The sequence below is a fragment of the Rhineura floridana genome, chromosome 1 (assembly GCF_030035675.1).
Source record: "Rhineura floridana isolate rRhiFlo1 chromosome 1, rRhiFlo1.hap2, whole genome shotgun sequence".
Classification (NCBI taxonomy): domain Eukaryota; kingdom Metazoa; phylum Chordata; class Lepidosauria; order Squamata; family Rhineuridae; genus Rhineura; species Rhineura floridana.
The window spans coordinates 268,018,347-268,037,731 of record NC_084480.1 but is presented as its reverse complement, the minus strand read 5'-3'; the positions used below and the strand labels follow the sequence as shown (position 1 = coordinate 268,037,731).

Below are 19,385 nucleotides of genomic sequence, written 5' to 3'. Positions count from 1 at the left end.
TACTCGATCTAGGGCCTTTTCTGTAGTGGCCCCCGAACTGTGGAACAGCCTCCCCGAAGAAGTACGCCTGTTGCCTACGCTTCTATCTTTTCGGCGCCAGGTTAAGACCTGGCTATGCTCCCAGGCATTTTAAGCGTTTATGTTATAATTTAAATTTTTTATTTTTTATTTTTTTCTTTAGTTGCTGCTTGTGTTTATTGTTTGTTGTCTGATTTTATTGTTGATATTTTGTATTTTAACCTTTTTGTACACCGCCCAGAGAGCCACTCGCTATGGGCGGTCTATAAATGAAACAAATAAATAAAATAAATAAATAAATCACAACCTTGACTTCACTTATTGGCTAAAAACCTGAAAGGGTGGTCATTTGAGCAGCCAGCTATTAGCTCATTTAACAGATGTTGCGGGGAGGGTGGCTGACATTTTGGTGTATATCTTTGGAACCACACAACATAGGAACTTAATGTTTTTTAAAAAAATGAAAGCTAAGAGTCTGGACATTGGGGTGATTCACCCAGAGAATACCCCACAAAATCGGAATCTCTGGGTGAAAACCGGAGATCCTGACAACCATATTCCCAGATCATACAAAATGCTCCAGACCATACAGAATGTGAACTTCAGTCAATCTTTATCAGCCAAACTAATTTTTCTATTTAGACATCAGCATCTTGCATCTGCTTTTGATCCTAGACCAAAATCTTATACAAGGCACTTCAAAAAGTTATCAGTTATCAGGATTTTTGTGCTTTTTGGGGGGGGGAGATGCATTTCTGTCCATTGTTCCAACAGAAAACAAATAATAGGCAACAGTCTCTCTCTCTCTCACACACACACGCAAACATGACTACAAAACAAAGTGATTTTTGAGTTTAGTAGTCCCTGCTTCATGTGAATATTCATCCAACCTTTCAATATAAGTTAACATTTGCAAGGGTACATTCTCCATTCTCAGACAGCAATGGCATCCTCTATTTCATACACTTTCTGACCTTTGTCCTTTGTAGTTCTTTGCAGGTTCTCTCCTCTACATCACTAATCTCCCCTAATTTTTTAAGCCATGGATGAGAATACAACTATCCACCTTGCAGTAAGGCTACCCTTTCCAGTATGATGAGGATATCATGCAATTGGTGTTGGATCCACAGTAGTGCAAGTATGATAACAGAAGTGTATACCTTCTTAATTATCTGGAAAGGCCTTACGGTCTGCAGTGAGGTGACCAAAGACATATTCAGTATTTAGTTGTAGTGCCCATTATGAAATGTTGTCCCCAAGGAGGCCACCTAGTGCCCACATTGCTATGCTTTAATCATAAAAGCATTTTATTCACTTTGGCATTTTAAATGCAGTTGGCTGCTATTGGTATATTTTAATATTTTATCTGCTGCTGGTATTTTGGTTGCATTATGTTGGATTGTATGATATTGCTTGTTTTATGCCAGGGGTAGCTAATGTGGTGCTCTCCAGCTATTGTGGACTACAACTCACATCAGTCTAGTCAGCATGACAAATGGTCAGGAATTATGGGAACTGTAATCCAATGGTATCTGGAGGGCACCATGATGGCTGCCCCAGCTTTATGCTGCTGTAAACTACTCTGGAATCTAGTACAAATAAATATATTTCCTTTGTATGCTCTCTCACCAATTACTGGCTTTCTGGATGAAAACAGAAACAGAAAAAAAAGACCATTCTCAACTTATTTGTGATAGGAAGTTCAGTTTATTTCTTCAGTAATTTGACAATGTATATCTATTGCAACAGTAGCAGGCAACTTTATTATGCAATTATGGCTGAGAAACAGAATAAAAGAGAAAAGGCACTAAACCAAACCCATGCTCAACAGAATAAATAGCTAAATGGATACTGCAAATGCAGCCATTCTGACAGCTCTTTCATTTGAAAGCTTTGCAATTTGAAATGCCAGACCCAGACCCAGAATAGTCAACTTGTTTCAAACACACATAAACACACATAATAAATCTTCAAATGCTTAAGCCATTTAGCATATGATATCATTTATAAAATTAGTATACTTCACTTATGCATGCTGCATTCCACATTATAGTTCACTTAATAGTCTGTTTATTTTGTAAAAGATTTAATTAGAACCCAGTAAAAGCACTGTGAAACTGCCAATTCCTCTTAGTTATGCTTGTGTGAGTACACATGCCGCCCATTCGTTCCTTTCTATTATCTCAGCAAATTTCTACAGTGATTATGAGTGAATAGCCAACTATTTGTGATGTCAATGTTATATATATACTGGCAGATATAGGTAAATACTTTAAAAGTTGATTGATTTAAAAATGAGGAAGGTTTAGAAAAATATAAGAAATAGAAAACCTTAGTCAAGTTAAATGCATAAAATCTAAGTAAACTTTGTTTTCACCAGGCAAAGTTTAATATATCAAATGCTAATTGAAAACAAGAGGGGTATAAATTAAACAAAATACATTATATTACGGACTATGTATTAAAAAGTGACTGTTAACCATCTTTACCTAAGGCCATTGTACTATAATAAGATGTGAGGTTAGTGCATTTTAGCATCCACACATTAAAATAATTACACTTATGTTGTGTTGAATTTATAAAAATAAGCTTTTATTATTCATAATCAATGAAAAGAATTTTTCACTTGCAGGTTACACATTTATGAGAAACCATTCTTCGTTGCTTCCACTGATTTCATTCATAAACCTGGAAAACATTGATAAAAAGAGCAGTTAGAAATATAATACCCAAGAAGAAACACAAGAAAATTAGTACATGCATCCTTTGTAAGGGTATTCTATTTTATTGCTTTAAGTAACTACTGGTATGGATAGTACAAAAATGTAACTTAAATGAAGTTATACACAGCAATATGGGGTTATTGCCACTGTCAGAAATGCATTACACAAGAAAACATCTCAACCCTGTTCCAACAACTCTCAGTTTTCCCCACTCATTGCTACTGCTTTGTCTTTATGCTCATTATCCCATACAGCTTTATGACAGAGAAGCTGGAAACCTTGGTTTGCGATGAAGCAAGGATCGTTGTGGCTGGAAGCTGCACACTGTGGAATGGTAGTCAATCAGGCCAAAGTTGCATGTGGCAGGAATGAGCAATGATTGGGTGCATATGCATCTGGAGCAAGCAGGAGCTCCTATGTTAGAAGTTTTACGTTTATACTTGAAGGGTTAGAACAGGAATGGGGGAACTGTGGCTCTACAGATGTCATTGGACTTCAACTCCCATCACCCCATCCAGCATGGCCAATGGTCAGGGATGATGGGAGCTGGAGCCCAACTTCTGGCAGGCAATGTGTTTTCCAATGTGGTTTTGGTACATTACGGAAAGAGCGGGTTCTATAACATACTAAGTGATTGATGGAAGGAAGACAGATGGACATACCGTATATTCCGGCGTATAAGACGACTGGGCGTATAAGACGACCCCCAAATGTTCCAGTTAAAATATAGAGTTTGGGATATACTGGCCGTATAAGACTATATAAGTCTTATATAAGGTAGTTTACTATGCTCCTAAAGCCAGGGCTTATCACGTGGCCCAGAACATCGCCCCACTGAGGAGGGGAGATTTCGATTGATCTTCTCAGCGCCCCCCTCCCCAAGTCTTTTCCCTCCAGATTCTGGCTGGAAACCCCACTTGGGACTTCCCCGTCCCCTTCTCTCCAACCCGCCTCACCTCTCTTTCTGTCCCTTCACCCAAGTGGACAAGCGTGGCTGGGGGCTCACCAGGTCCTCCTGGGCGCAGAGGAGAAAGGCCAGCTTCCCCGCGCGGATGGGGCGGGCTGGACAGAGGCGGAGGTGAAACTTTGCCTCCTATTTCAGGCTGCTCCGGGTTGAAGGAGGAACCTCGCGGTAAGATCGCTTTTCTCCCTCCACGCATCAGCCTCCAAGGATCGTGCAGAAGGCAAGACGCCGAGGAGATCATGCGCTGGAGGACCCAGACGCTCCTTCCCAGATTTCCTGCCTCTCTAGGAATCAATCCCTATAATTTAACCCTTAGAAAGCCAGGCAGGAATCCAAGGCGGCAGCGCTTGCTGTTTTAAAAGGTTGTTGTTATTCCTGGGGAACTCCCTTGGGGGGGGGATTCTTCCTGACCCGGGTCGCTAATTTTTCCTGTTTTTCGTCTAACGGCCATCAGAGAGACCGCGGCTGCGGTTCTCTCTATTCCCAGCGGGAGCTTGCGGCTGCAGCTCCCGCCGTTACCCCCAGTTTGCCCAAGTTCTCCCCGGGAGCCTTTTGTGGCTTCTCCCTCCTGTATCTGGCCGTTTCGAATCAATTCATCTCAGGCTCTGCAGAGGCTTCCCTCCTCACAGCAGTAACTCCGTTTCGAGTCAATTTCATCTCAGGCTCTGCCTAGGCTTCCCTCCTCACAGCAGTAAAGCCGTTTCGAGTCAATTTCATCTCAGGCGCTGCCAAGGCTTCCCTCCTCAGGGCAGTAACTTCTTGAGCCTCGCTGCGTTGCCTTCCTCGCCGCGACGGTCTCTCTGGACGGCGGCTGCAACTGCTTCCACTCCCGCTGCAGCTTTTTTTTAACTTAATTTTCCCGCTCTTTTTCAGTACCCGGCGTATAAGACGACCCCCGACTTTGGAGAAGATTTTCCGGGGTTAAAAAGTCGTCTTATACGCCAGAATATACGGTAATTTGTTGTTCAAGACTTGTTGACTGACAAGCTATTTCACTGCTCACCTAAACATACCAAGCAGCTTGATAAAGCTAACAAAACAAATGTCAAAGCAAGAGAGTATGAATGATGCAGGTTTACCGAAAATGTATGTTTCGGCTTTCTATTTCTGACACAATCACTTTTATTATGACTAAGTAAAGCCTTCAAAAATGAATGATGCAATAATCACTGTTTTACTTATCTCTGCACATTCCTTTTTTGCTAAGTTTATAAATGACGTTCATAAATGAAGTAAAATTTCAAAGAATACAGGAAATGGAAATCTCCCCTGAAAGCTTGGGATACCATGGTGGATGTTTATTTGAATGTAAGAAAGCTCTTTTAAGTCTAAATGACAAATTAAACATTTATATCTCCAGTACTGTTTATCTTGGCATTTCCTATGAAGAATATTCAGTGTTGAAATCAGGATAAATTAGGAAACCTCCTATCAGAGCTCTAAAATGGACTGTCTTGTTTGCATTCATAATTTCATTGCATATTTAGATAAAAGTGCTTAGTTAATTTGCTTATAGATTCATTTTTTTGAATGGAGAAGCACTTATCACCTAATTTTTTATTTCATAGGTTACCAAAATTGAATGATTACATTACTTATTTGGAGAACTTTGCAATCTTGGAGAGCTTTGCAGTTATTCACTAACAGACAAAAAACCTTGCGGTTTAAGAATGTACCTATAGCCAACAGATATTTCTATCAAACTTCAAAAAGCAGGGAAATTGGGCAGCTATAGTGAATGCACCAGGGGAGCAGGAGACCTGACCTCCTCTCTGAGATATTGGACTGCCCTACAAATTGGTCAAAATGCAAACACCATTTGGGTTGGTCTTTCACAGTCCAATCCACTTACTGTGTAGCTTGGAAGAATTTGGTAACATGTGCCTCTGAGCATATGGTGAGTGGTGGCAACACCTGCATTCTCCAAAGATGGAGAATTATATTTTTGTATGTTTGTTGGCGTTCTTCTTCTTTGCTTCTTTCCGGTGTTACCAATGTTTCTACACAGAATGTAATCTAGAAAATTTTATTTCTCTCATTTTCCATCCTAGATATCTGTGTCAAATTTATTTTTATTAATTTCAAAGCCTTTTTATTGGTCAATGTCATATGATGGTGAAGACAGCCTTTTGTGTTTCAAATTGGAGGTTATGTTCTATTTCTATTTTGGGTGCATTAACAGTTGAATCTGAAACTGCAGTTTGATGTAAAATAAGACTGATTACAGTATGTTGCTCCTTCAGCAATTACTCTAGCTGTTGGAAAAAAGAGGATGCATGTTTTCAGCATGCTATGTTGAAACCACTTTATTTAAGGCAAGGTGGGCACAGTCAATTAAAAACATAGAGCACACCTAGAATTTTGCTAGAATATATTTCACCTTGTTTATCTTGTGCAAACTGAGACACTCCTATATCCATTGGAAACTATTCTGCAGAATAGTCAGTGCCATTATTCCACAATTATGTTTGGAGTGTTTTTAGTGTAAATTTTGCAAAGTGTTGCTGTACACATATTCACAGAAAAAGAAGATGATTTCCTATAGGAAACTTCACTAAAATTGCAAAGTAAATCAGACATATTTGTCTGGTCACCCTGTTTGATGACCTATGTCGGGAGAGAGACAGAGGGAGTGTAACTCTGCTGATTCTCCTTGATCTCTCAGCGGCTTTTGATACCATCGACCATGGTATCCTTCTGGAGAGGCTTGTGGAGTTGGGAGTCGGAGGCACTGCTTGGCAGTGGTTCCGCTTCTACTTAGCAGGCCGTCTCCAGAAGATAGTGCTTGGGGAACATCGCTCGACACCGTTGGTTCTCCAATGTGGGGTCCCGCAGGGTTCAGTTTTGTCTCCCATGCTTTTTAACATCTATATGAAGCTGCTGGGTGCGGTCATCAGGAGTTTTGGAGTGTGTTGTCATCAGTACCCTGATGACACGCAGCTCTACTTCTCCTTTTCATCTTCTTCAGGTGAGGCGGTCGATGTGCTGAACCGTTGCCTGGCCGCGACAATGGACTGGATGAAAACTAACAAACTGAGGCTCAATCCTGATAAGACTGAGATGCTGTTGGTGGATGGTTTCTCTGATCGGATGGTGGATATATACCCTGTCCTGGATGGGGTTACACTCCCCTTAAAGGAACAGGTTCGTAGTCTGGGAGTCGTTTTAGACTCTTCCCTCTCACTTGAGGCTCATGTAGCCTTGGTGTCCCGGAATGCGTTCTACCAACTTCGGTTGGTAGCCCAGCTACGTCCCTACCTGAGTAAGGAAGACCTCACATCAGTGGTACATGCTCTGGTAACCTCGCATCTGGACTACTGCAACGCACTTTACGTAGGGCTACCTTTGAAGACGGTTCGGAAGCTACAGCTAGTGCAAAATGCGGCGGCCAGACTGTTAACAAGAACCAAGTGGTCAGAGCATATAACACCTGTTCTGGCTCGCCTGCACTGGCTTCCAATATGCTTCCGGGCCAGATTCAAAGTGTTGGTATTAACCTATAAAGCCTTATATGGCGCGGGACCATGATATCTGTCGGAACGCCTCTCCCGATATGAACCCGCCCGTTCACTATGGTCTACTACGAAGGCCCTCCTCCGGGTCCCGACCCATAGGGAGGCCCGGAGGGTGGTGACAAGATCTAGGGCCTTCTCAGTGGTGGCCCCCGAACTATGGAATAGTCTCCCCGAGGAGGTGCGCTTGGCGCCGACACTATCATCTTTTCGGCGCCAAGTTAAAACCTTCCTGTTCTCTGAGGCATTTTAATTTAAGTTAATTTAATTTTAAATTGTTGTAATCTGATTTCAGTTTGTACAGTTTTTATATACTTCGTTTTATTAGATTGTGTAATTTTATGGTATTTTTTGATGTTCACCGCCCAGAGAGCTATTGCTAGTCGGGCGGTATATAAGTTTAATAAATAAATAAATAAATAAATAAATAATATTTAAAGTGACCATCTGAACTATATCAACTGTCTTAATAATGTTGCTTCCTCCCTGGTAAAATAAGATCAGCACAGCACATCTTTCTATTATTTGGGCTGATTTCAGGTGTTGCCACCACTCACCATATGCTCAGTGGCATGTTACCAAATTCTTCCAAGCTACACAGTAAGTGGATTGGACTGTGAAAGACCAACCCAAACTGTGTTTGCATTTTGACCAATTTGTAGGGCAGTCCAATATCTCAGAGAGGAGGTCAGATCTCCTGCTCCCCTGCTGCATTCACTATAGCTGCTCAATTTCCCTGCCTTTTAAAGTTTGATAGAAATATCTGTCGGCTATAGGTACATTCTTAAACTGCAAGGTTTTTTGCCTATTAGTGAATTTCTCTGCTTTTTATCCGGGAGGTAAGAAATGGGATCCTGTGCAAGTTTGCTGAGAATGCATTGATCATTTGCATGCTTATTGAGTTCAGTGGGATTTACTCCCCTGCAATCATACTTACGATAGTTGAAACTGACCACAGGGGATGGGAGGAGGAGGAGGGGGGAGGGGAGGAAAGGCAGAGGGGATGACTGGGATGGGAGCAGGCAGGAGGAGGAGGGGAGAAGAACAGGTTTGATCATTTGCATGTTTATAGAGTTCAGTGAGATTTACTCCTGTGCAATCATGCTTAGGATGGGTAAAACTGACCGGGGGGGCAGGCTGGAGTGGGTAGGGGAAGAGGAAAAAGGAAGAGGGGAGGGGAGGAGGAAGGGAGAGGGGAGGTAGGGGAAAGGCAGGTCTGATCATTTGCATGCTTATTGAGTTCAATGGGATTTACTCCAATGCAATCATGGTTAGGATAGGAAAACTGACCATGGGGGAGGAGGAGGGGGAGAAGTGGATTGGAGGGGGCAAAAGAAGGGGGAGTGGAGGGCAGGTTTGATCATTTGCATGCTTATAGAGTTCAATTGTATTTTCTTCCATGCAATCCTGCTTAAGATAGGTATAACTGACCATGGGGAGGAGGAAGGGGAAGGGGAGGAGGAATTGGAAGGGGATGGGTAGGGAGAAGCAAAGGAAGGGGAGGGAAGGGGCAAGAAGGAGGGGATAGGAGGGAGGAGAAGGGAGGATGGGTTTGATCATTTGCATACGTTTTGAGTCCAATTTCTGTGCAATCATGTTTGAAAATGGTAATGGACTACCTTCAAGTCGATCCCAACTTGTGGCTGCCCTGTGAATAGGGTTTTCATGGTAAACGGTATTGAGAGGTGGTTTTACCATTGCCTTCCTCTGAGGCTGAGAGGCAGTGACTGGCCCAAGGTCACCCAGTGAGCTTCATGGCTGTGTGGGGATTTGAACCCTGGTCTACCAGGTCATAGTCCAACACTGACCTGGGGGAGGGGCAGGGAGGGGAGGAGATTGTATAGATGGGCACTGGGCAGAGGGGAAGCCCCTTACCTTTCCAAAAGGAAAACATTGTGAACAGTATTCAACGTTTCCCTCACCTTTTTATTCTACAGCAGGCACATGTAGCCTCCCACCCAAATTTAAACCAAAGCTGTCCCTGGCCACATCCACACCAGGCCTTTATTTCACTTTGGAGAGTCATGGCTTCTCTCAAAGAATCCTGGGAAGTGTAGTTAGTGAAGGGTTCTGGGAGTTGCTAGGATATGCCCTGTTCCCCTCACAGACCTTCAATCAGAGTGGCTGACTGTTAAACCACTCTGGCCACTGGAGCTTTGCCAGTGGAATAGGAGTCTCCTCTCAGCACCCTTCACAAACTACAATTCCCAGGATTCTTTGGGGGAAGCCATGACTGTCTCAAGTGAAATCAAACTCTGGTGTGGGTGTGGCCCCTTGATTAGCCAAGCCAAGCAGCTGTGAGACTGGCTTTTAGAACTCTGACAGTTGGTTCTTACTGAGCATGCCTGACACTGGGTTCAAGCCAAAATTTCTTAAATTAATTAAAAATCAGCTAGGCATTTTTTTAACTTTTAAACTGCAGAAGATGAAGGTCAGAGTATGGGGCAAGGTCAGTAATAGGAGTACAGGTATTCTGTGAACATGGCTGATTTTTAATGAATTTCAACAGATTATGAGAACTCTCAGGGAAAAAAGTCCAAAAGGGCTCTGGGGTTTCCCCCCCTCTTTTTAGACTTTGAACTCTCTGTTCTCTCTGACTGTTTTGTGTATCACCATGAAAATTGAGGGGGTTGTTAACAAGCGTTTCTGAGTTCAGGACTATAAGTTTTGTAAGGTTTTGTTTTGAAACGAGCTTATGGGAAGCATCAGAATGGCATGGGGGTATTTTCAATTTAACATTGCGGAATGTGAAAAATCCATGCTGGCTGTAGTATATAGCCACTCTTGTGGCTGTATAATAATACCAAGGGTCCATGGGCCTAACCCTGAAAACAAGCTTTTAACAACAGGTTCTGCTGACATAATACTGTTTGTATAGTTCTGGTAAGAAAAGTGTCCTATACTTGAACAGTCTGCAGAAGTGATTTTTCCCAATAATGAAGGCTATTTAATTTATATCTGGGCTAAAACTACTCAGTTTTTTCAAAAAATTAAAGCAAATAAAAATAATTGCCACTCAGAACACTTTTTAGGCAATTTAGTTGCTGTAAACTGCCCAGAGAGCTTTGGCTATGGGGCGATATAAAAATACAATAAATAAATAAATAAATAAAATTGTTAACCTTTGCAACAACATATATTTATTTATTTACTTTGCCTTCAACTGTGCCCTCAAGGAGGTCATTGCATAGCCAATCTGATTCACTATGTTGCATTGTGATTCCTTCCTATTTACAGTATGATTCCTCATTGGCAGTATGAGCCATATGACAAATACAGAAAGGGGGAGGAAAATAATGGCACCAAAGCAGCAACAGTCAATTTGAGAATATTTAATACTCTAATTCCATCTCCTCACTTGTTTTCATAATTAACACTCGATGATCACACAAATAATGACAATAACATGATGGAAAGCCTAATTTGCAGTAAATAGCTGTACTTTAGGCATTAAAGGCTTAAGGACCAATTAACTGGTACTTTGTATATCCCAAGATGCAAATTCTTGTTCCCACTGTAATTGGTTTGTGGTACAACAATACTCTGATAGCTTCAAAAAGTGGGTAGGTCAGCCATTGGCTCATAATGAGTTGAATCAGGGACGTTTGTGTGCATTTGTCAGAAATGAGCAAGGGAACATATGCTACAGTTTTTGAGGTGGATATGTGGTATAGCAACCAATCATTTTATCACACTCCAATGGACATCTCAGACAACCCACATCCCAGTATCTGCAAATGTCCTTAAACAAAAGATACCTGAAGTCCACAGGTATCTGTCTACTGACGAAGACAATATATGATGACCTGAATGAAGGCAAGTAACATACACTGAAATGCACAAATTACTAAGTTCGGCATATTCACACTAATCCAGTATACCCTTCCTGACTTAATCTTCAATAATTTGTAGTTCACAAAAGAGTCTGTACCTTGAATTTCATACTAACAACAACAACAATAATCTGAAAGCCAGGTTTTGCCAGCCTGGCTCATGCTTCATGATCTGTAGTCCTCATTGCAATCCCAGAATTAGGTAGGCAAAAATATACCACTACAAATCATCACAAATAAAGGAATTTGAATCAGGAAATTCCAAATTCTTTTGAACAAAGCTTTTTATTTTTACATGTTGGGCTCATTTGGTCAACCTTTCTTTTTAGTTGCCACAGTGATGCAGCCGGAGTTTTCGGCTTTTGAAATTTCTCTTATTGTTTTAGATTATTTGTATGTGTAAAAAAACTATGTAGGGGTTTTGGTTCCATTGCTCCATTCAGACCTCCCCATCTCTGGACTTTGAGACATGCCCCTAAGTCCCAATACTTCATCCACTTACTGGGGAGTAAGTTCCATCTAAGTCAATGGGGCATAGTTCTGACTAGCCGTTTATAGGATTGCACTGTTAATTTCCCAGTAAAACATTCATTACATGATTTTATGATAAACAGCGTTTTTTCATTCCAACTGGTCAGATAATAACAAACTGTATCCATAAAAAGCCTGGGACTACTGTGATATGTATCCTCTTTCCAAATACCTGTGCTGCTGCTATAATTGTCTTCCACTATCCAAAATTAGCTCTACACCTGGACAGCTATTATACTGAAAAAATGGAAGAATGTAGTAAATATTAGCTGCATGTAATTTATTAAAAGCAGAGTCAAATAACACCTGTTGTTATTGTGAATATTAATCCTGCAGCTCTTCTGCTCAAACATAAATTATGATGTTTCATTCCTCTTGACACTAAATCACATACAGAGTGTCCATGAAGATTTGTAAGTATTATATTAATTTTCTCTAGAATGAGACACACACAAATGAGATTAGACTGGTCTCTACATGGCTGGGCCTTTTACCTGCAGTGTGCACTGGGAGCTGGCATCATAAAGTATGCCAGGTCTTTTATTGGCTCTCCACTTTACAGACATTTCAACACCTGGGTGTTGGCAGCCTGCATTTTCCAGGAGTTGCCCTTCACTTGTGTGCTTGGCAACAGCAACTGCATTCCAAACCCAGATGGCTGCAATAACCCCATATAATTATTTTTAAATACTTATTCCTTTAACCAATTTACCAGTCTCAGATGTCAGATACAGTACAATATTGCTTACATCAAACATTTTCTGTTCTCCAATGGCTAAAATAGTACAAAGAACAACCAACTATATACAGCAAAAGATAGGTAACTATGAAAGTTGATATACGGGTTTAAATCAATATGCTAGTCTGTTTGCATCCTTGCAAGAAGGTAGCCATTATTTTAATTATGGAGTTTTGACCTCTCTTTGCTTTGCATGTTACAGGTTTAAGCTAAAGTAAACAGCTTTTCATACATGAAAGCAAGAAGCAATTACAATTTAGTGGGTTGAAGTAATTTAGCAACATGGTGTTGGTAGTAGTGTTAGTAAAATGAAAGTTAGTCCTCTCTAAAATGCCAGAATTAATTTCTTGCCTTATTATAGCCTCTATTAACATCTGGTAATTTAACATGCGCAAATTTATTCCAAGAATTCATGATGAGGCAAATGAGCATTTCAGATACACGCTGAGCAGCAAATTGAGCTGTAAGATTTTGCAGTGAGACAAAGTTGTAATTCCTAATTGTCAAACTGAAGGGTTTAGGAAACCTTTCTTTCTTTAAACTAAAATAAGCTCTAAACCAGTTTCACATGGCTTTTCTGCCAGGCATATGACTACATGGGCATCATATGGCTAAATGGTGATAGGCATAGGTGTTAGCTTCACAGAAGTATAGAGATGTTCATAGGTGACAGCCAACAGTATAGGTCTGCAAGCACAGTGGGTACCATTTACGGAATAGATTCCCACTCCCCTGCTGCCCTGTGCATGCCCCAAATCTACTCTGGATTTAGGGAATTGTTATAGGCTGCAGGGAGGAGGAGAAAACGAGAAGTCCTGTAGTGCAAGCAGATGGCCACTGGATATTGCCCATCCTCTACAACTGTGATTGCCTTGTGGCAATACAAAGGGTGTGAAATCAACCCTAGAAAGAAACTGTTTTGGGTCAATCTATGGCTTGTTTTGACTATGTGGAAGTACACTAATGTAGATATTATTTTAACAGTGGCCTAGATTGAAAGGTCCCCCCCATCTCAGAGGAAAACACATATTGGAAGTTAGGTCTTTTGACCTAATCCAATGACTGGAACTCGCAGGATGACATTATGAAATGATGCAAACATGCAGGTCATGAAAGATTGAATATGTAAATTTTCCATGGATAGTTCTGCAAACTGAACAGGAAGTTATCTAATCTAATATTCCATAGCATAGGAACATCCCCAGAAAAGTGACACTGGCAACTCATTTCAGGTTAATTTCCTTGTGTATTGGCTCAAAGAGCACTTTGTGAGCACAAGATTTGTTCTGGCTTTTTGATCAATATATACCGGAAGGGTATATATTCTGATTTCACCATCAGAAATAAGTTAAATATTATTTAGAGTATGATGTTTCAATTTTGCAAGTTATGTTAAAAAGTTTAAATTGTGGTTTTGTCATATCAAGGTAAACAATGTCAAAATGTCAAGTTGATTCCGACTTATGGCGACCCTATGAATAGGGTTTTCATGGTAAGCGGTATTCAGAGATGGTTTACCATTGCCTTCCTCTGAGGCTAAGAGGCAGTGACTGGCCCAAGGTCACCCAGTAAGCTCATGGCTGTGTGGGGATTTGAACCCTGGTCTCCCAGATCATAGTCCAACACTCTAACCATTATGCCACACTGGTTCTCATTGTCTTAATTTCTGTTGTTTAGCTCCTTAACCTCTATATGATATTTATCTCACACCCTTGACCTGGGACTGTGAAATGTGTGTATGCTACAACAAGAAATGTTCAAGCAATCAAAGATTTTAAAGCTGGGTGCATAGAATATAGAAACAATTCTGCCAATGTATCACTATAGTCATATTTTTTAGAAGAAACCCTCCCCCAAATGCTTGGCATCTGGTGGTGTTATTCCACTCATTCAGCAGAGGTTTTGGCTTGGTGCAATATTTCATCCCTGGCCTCTGCATGTGGTACATAGTGATAAGAAAGAGAGGGGTTAATTCATTGAAATGCATTTTTAGGTCACTTTCACTGCTACAGTACTATAGCTGAGTTTCCAAAAGTAAAACCAGCTGATCTTCATTCCTGTAAGTAAATCAGAACTGAGACATACAATTCCATTAGAAGCAAAAAGTAGGTTGCAGAGCACAACTGAGCTGTTTCATGAAAATGTGCCTATTCTTCAACCTGCCACCAATTTCTAACAAACAAGGAGCAATCTCTTACATTTACCTTGATCTGCCTCCACTCCTTCACTTTCAGTGTCACTTGGCAAAATCCAAGGGTGGTGAGCAAGTTGAGGTTGTTGCAAGAATTCATCCTGACAGAAAAATAACAGATGGAGCTGAGATAAGAATTAGGACTGCAACATTTAAATCAGTTACACCCAAACAAATTAAATGATTAAAGACTTTCAAGACAATTTAAAAAGTGATCCCAATTAATTACTTATCATTTTAGATGATGTATTCCCTTTGGTCTCTCCCTGTCCCTTCTACATTGCATCTGCCAATTCCAGAAGTAGTGTGCAAGCATGGAAGCTCAGAGCTGCGTTGGCTGGTGGCACTAGTGGTTTCAGCCTCACCTCTTGGAAGTGCCAACTTCACAAGGAAAAAATATTGCCTCAACCCCAAAGCAAAGGCAAGACATCATACCATTTCTTCCGAGGAAGCCGGGAAGCTGCAGTTCTGTAGATTTAATTTGGGAATAGGTCCCACTGAAGTCAGTAGAGTTAACTACCCAATAGCCAGAAACTGAGAGTTGTATGCACATGTATTTTAATGCAAATTTAACCAAACTAAAACTCATTTGATTAATCTAAGATTTCTTTAATCATGTGAGAACCTAGCAAAACTGCCACAGAAGGATTGACTCTGTGTAGAAAAGTAGCAAATAAATGAATCTCGATATACACTGAACAGATGTAAGCTGTAATAAAATCCAGACTTCTCACAGTAAAATAACCCACAGTTTTTAAATTGCTTGCAGATCAGGGAGGACATGATTTCACACAGAGACGCATTGATGTAATTTTAACTCAGGATTCATAGGAGGATGGCTTCCTGGACACTTTTGTTTGGAAATATGTTGCTTGGACTGCTGTTGCTGTGCTGGGAATCATCCAACAAGTGAAACAGAGTATGTAAGAAAGTTTCTTTTATTGAATAAACTTTTGGTCAATGAAAAGATTAGTGAAGTTTTGAGATTCACAAGGCTCTTCCTTGCGTAAGCAACAAGACAGAAGCTCCAGTTAAAAAGGCAAAGGGCCAAACTGGATGTAACGTTTGTCACGTAGCAGTTGATTTTTCTTTCACAACCAGTACAAGAAGGACTGAGACAGATCTAGACTGTGGCATGGAGGAGGATTTTAGTCCTTTCCTCTCCCTCTGTCCTGACTGCAATCACCACCAACATGTATCCCTGCAAGATGGCAAAAAGGGGGGGGGCAGCTTTGCTCCCATTGTGAATAATAGCAGACATGGTGGGGCCAATCACCTGCCCTTCATGCCACTTGCAATGTTGGGTTTTTGTGAAAGAAAAAGCACCTATGAGCATCAAAGTATGCAACAAACATCACATGTAGTTTGGGTCAAAGTCTTTAGGGAAAGTGCAACTAACTAAAATCAGGGAAATAAGGGCACTGGGCTGTAGAGTGAGAGAGTTGGGGCTTCCCATTGAAAGCAATGGGATATGTTACTAATGACTTATTTATTTATTATTTGATTTATATCCCTCCCTTCCTCCCAGCAGGAGCCCAGGGTGACTTCTAAGGATTTCAGTGGTAATTTTCAGCTGATTTAGGTTGGATCCAGCCCACTGCAAACAAGCTGTTTATACAGCATCCAGTTGGGAAGGGCCGTAGTAGATGGCAGAGCACCTACTTTGCATGCAAAAGGTCCCAGGTTCAATCCCCAGCATCTCCAGGTAAGGCAGTGAGAGGACCGTCTCAAATCCTGGAGAGCTGCGGCCCAAAAACACAGAGCTAGATGGACTAATGTTCTGACTTGGTAGAAGGCCGTTTCCTATGTTCCTATGAGATGGTAAGGGCACACTGCTAGACTCATAAGGTAAGGTGCTAGTTTAGTTCATTCATTGTACATTTCAGCAGATTGGAATTTTGTCTGTGACACAGCTTTTAAAAAGTAGTACTTATTTCAGGGCAAGAACTAAAAAGGTCAGATATGGAAGAGTTATGTTGGGAGAAATATTCACTTTAAAGGTGCAACTCATATCTAATCAATGAACATGGTACAACTTCGAGTGATTTTAATACTACTGGATTGCTCAGGAATGAAGATATGGAATGGTTCATGGAAATGCCATTGCTGCTGCTGGTTTGGTGATCAGATAGGGGTTGCATATGCTGAGGCCAGGAAGAGCCGCGAAGAGGGCCAGTGAGAAGGTTGGGAGACACAGTAGCACGCTCAGGCTTAAACAGGAAGAGAAGGGCGCCTTCCAGGCTCAAAGAAGCAGACAGAAGTCTTATGCTCCACTTAACTACCCAAATAAATCCAATTGGGAGACTACATGACACCAATACCATATTCCAAGCTACTCTTGGCAAGCATATTACGGTGAAGAAGCCAGACCAAGTCACCATTGCCGTGCCTGCAACAGGTACAGGCAACACTGTCCTCTTTCCTTTTACAATGGCCTTGTAACATTACAGCTGCTTATTCATTCATGACTTCTGCTTCATTCTGTTTCTTTGTTTCTACAACTTATTTCTTTTTCTTATTTAGGAAATTAGCTCTTTCTGTAAGATTGCTTTTACTTGCCTTGAGCTCTTGAAGCAGGGCATATTCAACCAAATAAACAAAAGTACAAACTGAAAAATTTAAGAGTTTCTTTCACTATAAATAGCAAAATGCTGCAGAAAAGGCAAACAAAAGCATGAAAGTCTGACAGTCTCTTTTCCTCTACCACCTCCTTGTTCCCCCCATCCCCGGCTCTAAACATCAGGATGATAAGAACTACCATGGGCTCCAATAAATACTGTCATGAAGAGATAAAGCAGATTTGGCATTCAGTTGTCACACTTCATAAAAGACTGAGGGAAACACTAAGGATCTGATCCTCAAACCTATTTGTCTCCACTGGGGCTCCACTTGTAGAAAGGTTTGAAGATCTAAAAGACGAAATGTGTATAAATTCATGTAGGAAAGGGATTTAAAAGCTTGATATATGCATTCTGTAGCGATAACGAAAACATTTATCTGCGTTACATTGCTTGGTTTGATTTTGAATTGAGCTGGTAATGCAATACACCTGCAGGCTCGCTACAGCATTTTCTATGCCAAGAGAACTGTAGGCATATGTACACGAACTAAGATAATCAGGCAACTTATAATTCTTTCAGACGGGACTACAAAACTAAAATCTTGGAATTTTTACAAAAAGAACTTCACAGCTGACACGTTGATCTTTGCCAAATTCTTCAAGAGCCACTCTGTGTCTGTTTTAAACAAGGCCTGTTTATAACATGGTCTCTCCCATAAGAATAAGATCTTTAAAGAATATCATTAGTTAGAAATAGGTCAGGGAGGAATGTGTTTTAGAGATCCCTATATTTGATCAACAATAAAAAAATAACAGAGAGAAAATATTTTAGCTTTCATTGTTCAAACGCTGCACACTTTTATAGCTTGCCACAAGTATATTTTAAAATATGGATCTGACACTGAATTACTAAATAAATTGTGACAGACCCATGGACAGCTCAGGATATCCCTATATGAATTACTGCATGATCAAATGATGTGCACCCCAACCGTACTCAGTCCTTTGTGTGGTATTGCTGCAATCCTCAATCTAGCACTAATAGTGCAATGCCCCTTCCCCGTGCAATGGATAGGCAGGGGAAGGCTTTGTGTCTGCTGTGTGCATGGCACCTGGGATACCAAAGACATGTTGTATCTCACAAAACAAAACTCTGTGTAGAATTCCTATGGTGAGCAAAAATGAGGCATATCCTTCCTGCAATTTACTTTCCAGTTTGAAATATTGTTATTTTTTTTCTTTTAGGAGTCTTTAATAAATATACCACTCTGAACATAAACTCCTTCCTCTCATAATCTATGTAGAAATACAGATCAAACTCAACCACTTCAATGTCACCCACTCGCAGACCATCCATTAACAACTGAAAGCATTTCCTCTGAAACCTGCTGTGGCCCAGTGAGCCATAGCTGAAACATCTGAGGACTGTGGACAGCTTATAAATACATTTGCTCCCCTAGTGTTTCTTCTATCTGCTATGAGAAATTAGCAACAGCCTGGTGAAGATGATCTGCCCTGCTTTGGCAAGCAGAAGTTGTGCAAGTGGAAGTTGTTCTGCTCAAGCGATTATTTAGTTGCATACCACCCAGTATGTCTTGCCAGTTATACTTGGATCTATATGTTCATGCTAAGTTAACTTTATCTGGTAATCTAGATTTGAAAATAAGAGAGAGAGTCCTTTTTCTGGAAGAAGTGGGTTGACAGTGGGATTTATACATGACCAGTTAATAGGATTAGATGGAGAATTTTTGCCATATTCAATTGAGATACTATTTACCTACTTGTGAGAATGGCAATATCTTCAACTACAGCACCTTTTAGCGCCTATTTACGGAGATGAAATAAAAGGACGATGGAAGCAATACACTGAAGAACTCTATAAAGAGATGCCAGGATGACAGATTCATTCACGGAGGAACCATATGATGAAGAACCAGAAATTTTAGAATGTGAGGTGAAAGCTGCTCCTAAATTACTTGGAAGAAACAAATCACCAGGAACAGATGGCATACCAATAGAGTTGCTAAAAGTTACTGAGACTGAATCTGTCCACATTTTGACAAAAAACTGTCAACAAATATGGAAAACCAAACAATGGCCCACAGACTGGAAGCACTCAATATACATCCCAATTCCAAAGAAAGGGGATCCCAGGAAATGCAGCAATTATCAAACTATTGCCTTAAGATCCCATGCAAATAAAGTAATACTCAAGATTCTACAACAAAGGCTCTTGCCATATATGGAGCAATAAATGCCAGACGTCCACACTGGATTTAGAAAGGGTACCAGAGATCATATTACAAACACACAT

At 40.7% G+C, this 19,385-nt stretch overlaps 1 protein-coding gene across 3 annotated transcripts in view; it reads right to left on the bottom strand.

Annotated features, from left to right (window-relative positions):
• Nucleotides 1-1,718: 1,718 nt before the first annotated feature.
• C1H8orf34 (chromosome 1 C8orf34 homolog) overlaps nucleotides 1,719-19,385 on the bottom strand; it is a 152,773-nt gene continuing 135,106 nt past the window's right edge. For 2 of the 3 annotated variants that reach the window (XM_061600761.1, XM_061600779.1), the window contains exons 13-14: nucleotides 14,519-14,612; nucleotides 1,719-2,706 (exon numbers count right to left, since the gene is read on the bottom strand). In XM_061600761.1, coding sequence (XP_061456745.1) covers nucleotides 2,699-2,706; nucleotides 14,519-14,612 — 102 coding nt within the window. In that variant the 3' untranslated portion in view covers nucleotides 1,719-2,698. The remainder of the gene's footprint in view (nucleotides 2,707-14,518; nucleotides 14,613-19,385) is intronic. The other variant, XM_061600771.1, reaches the window with a different exon arrangement.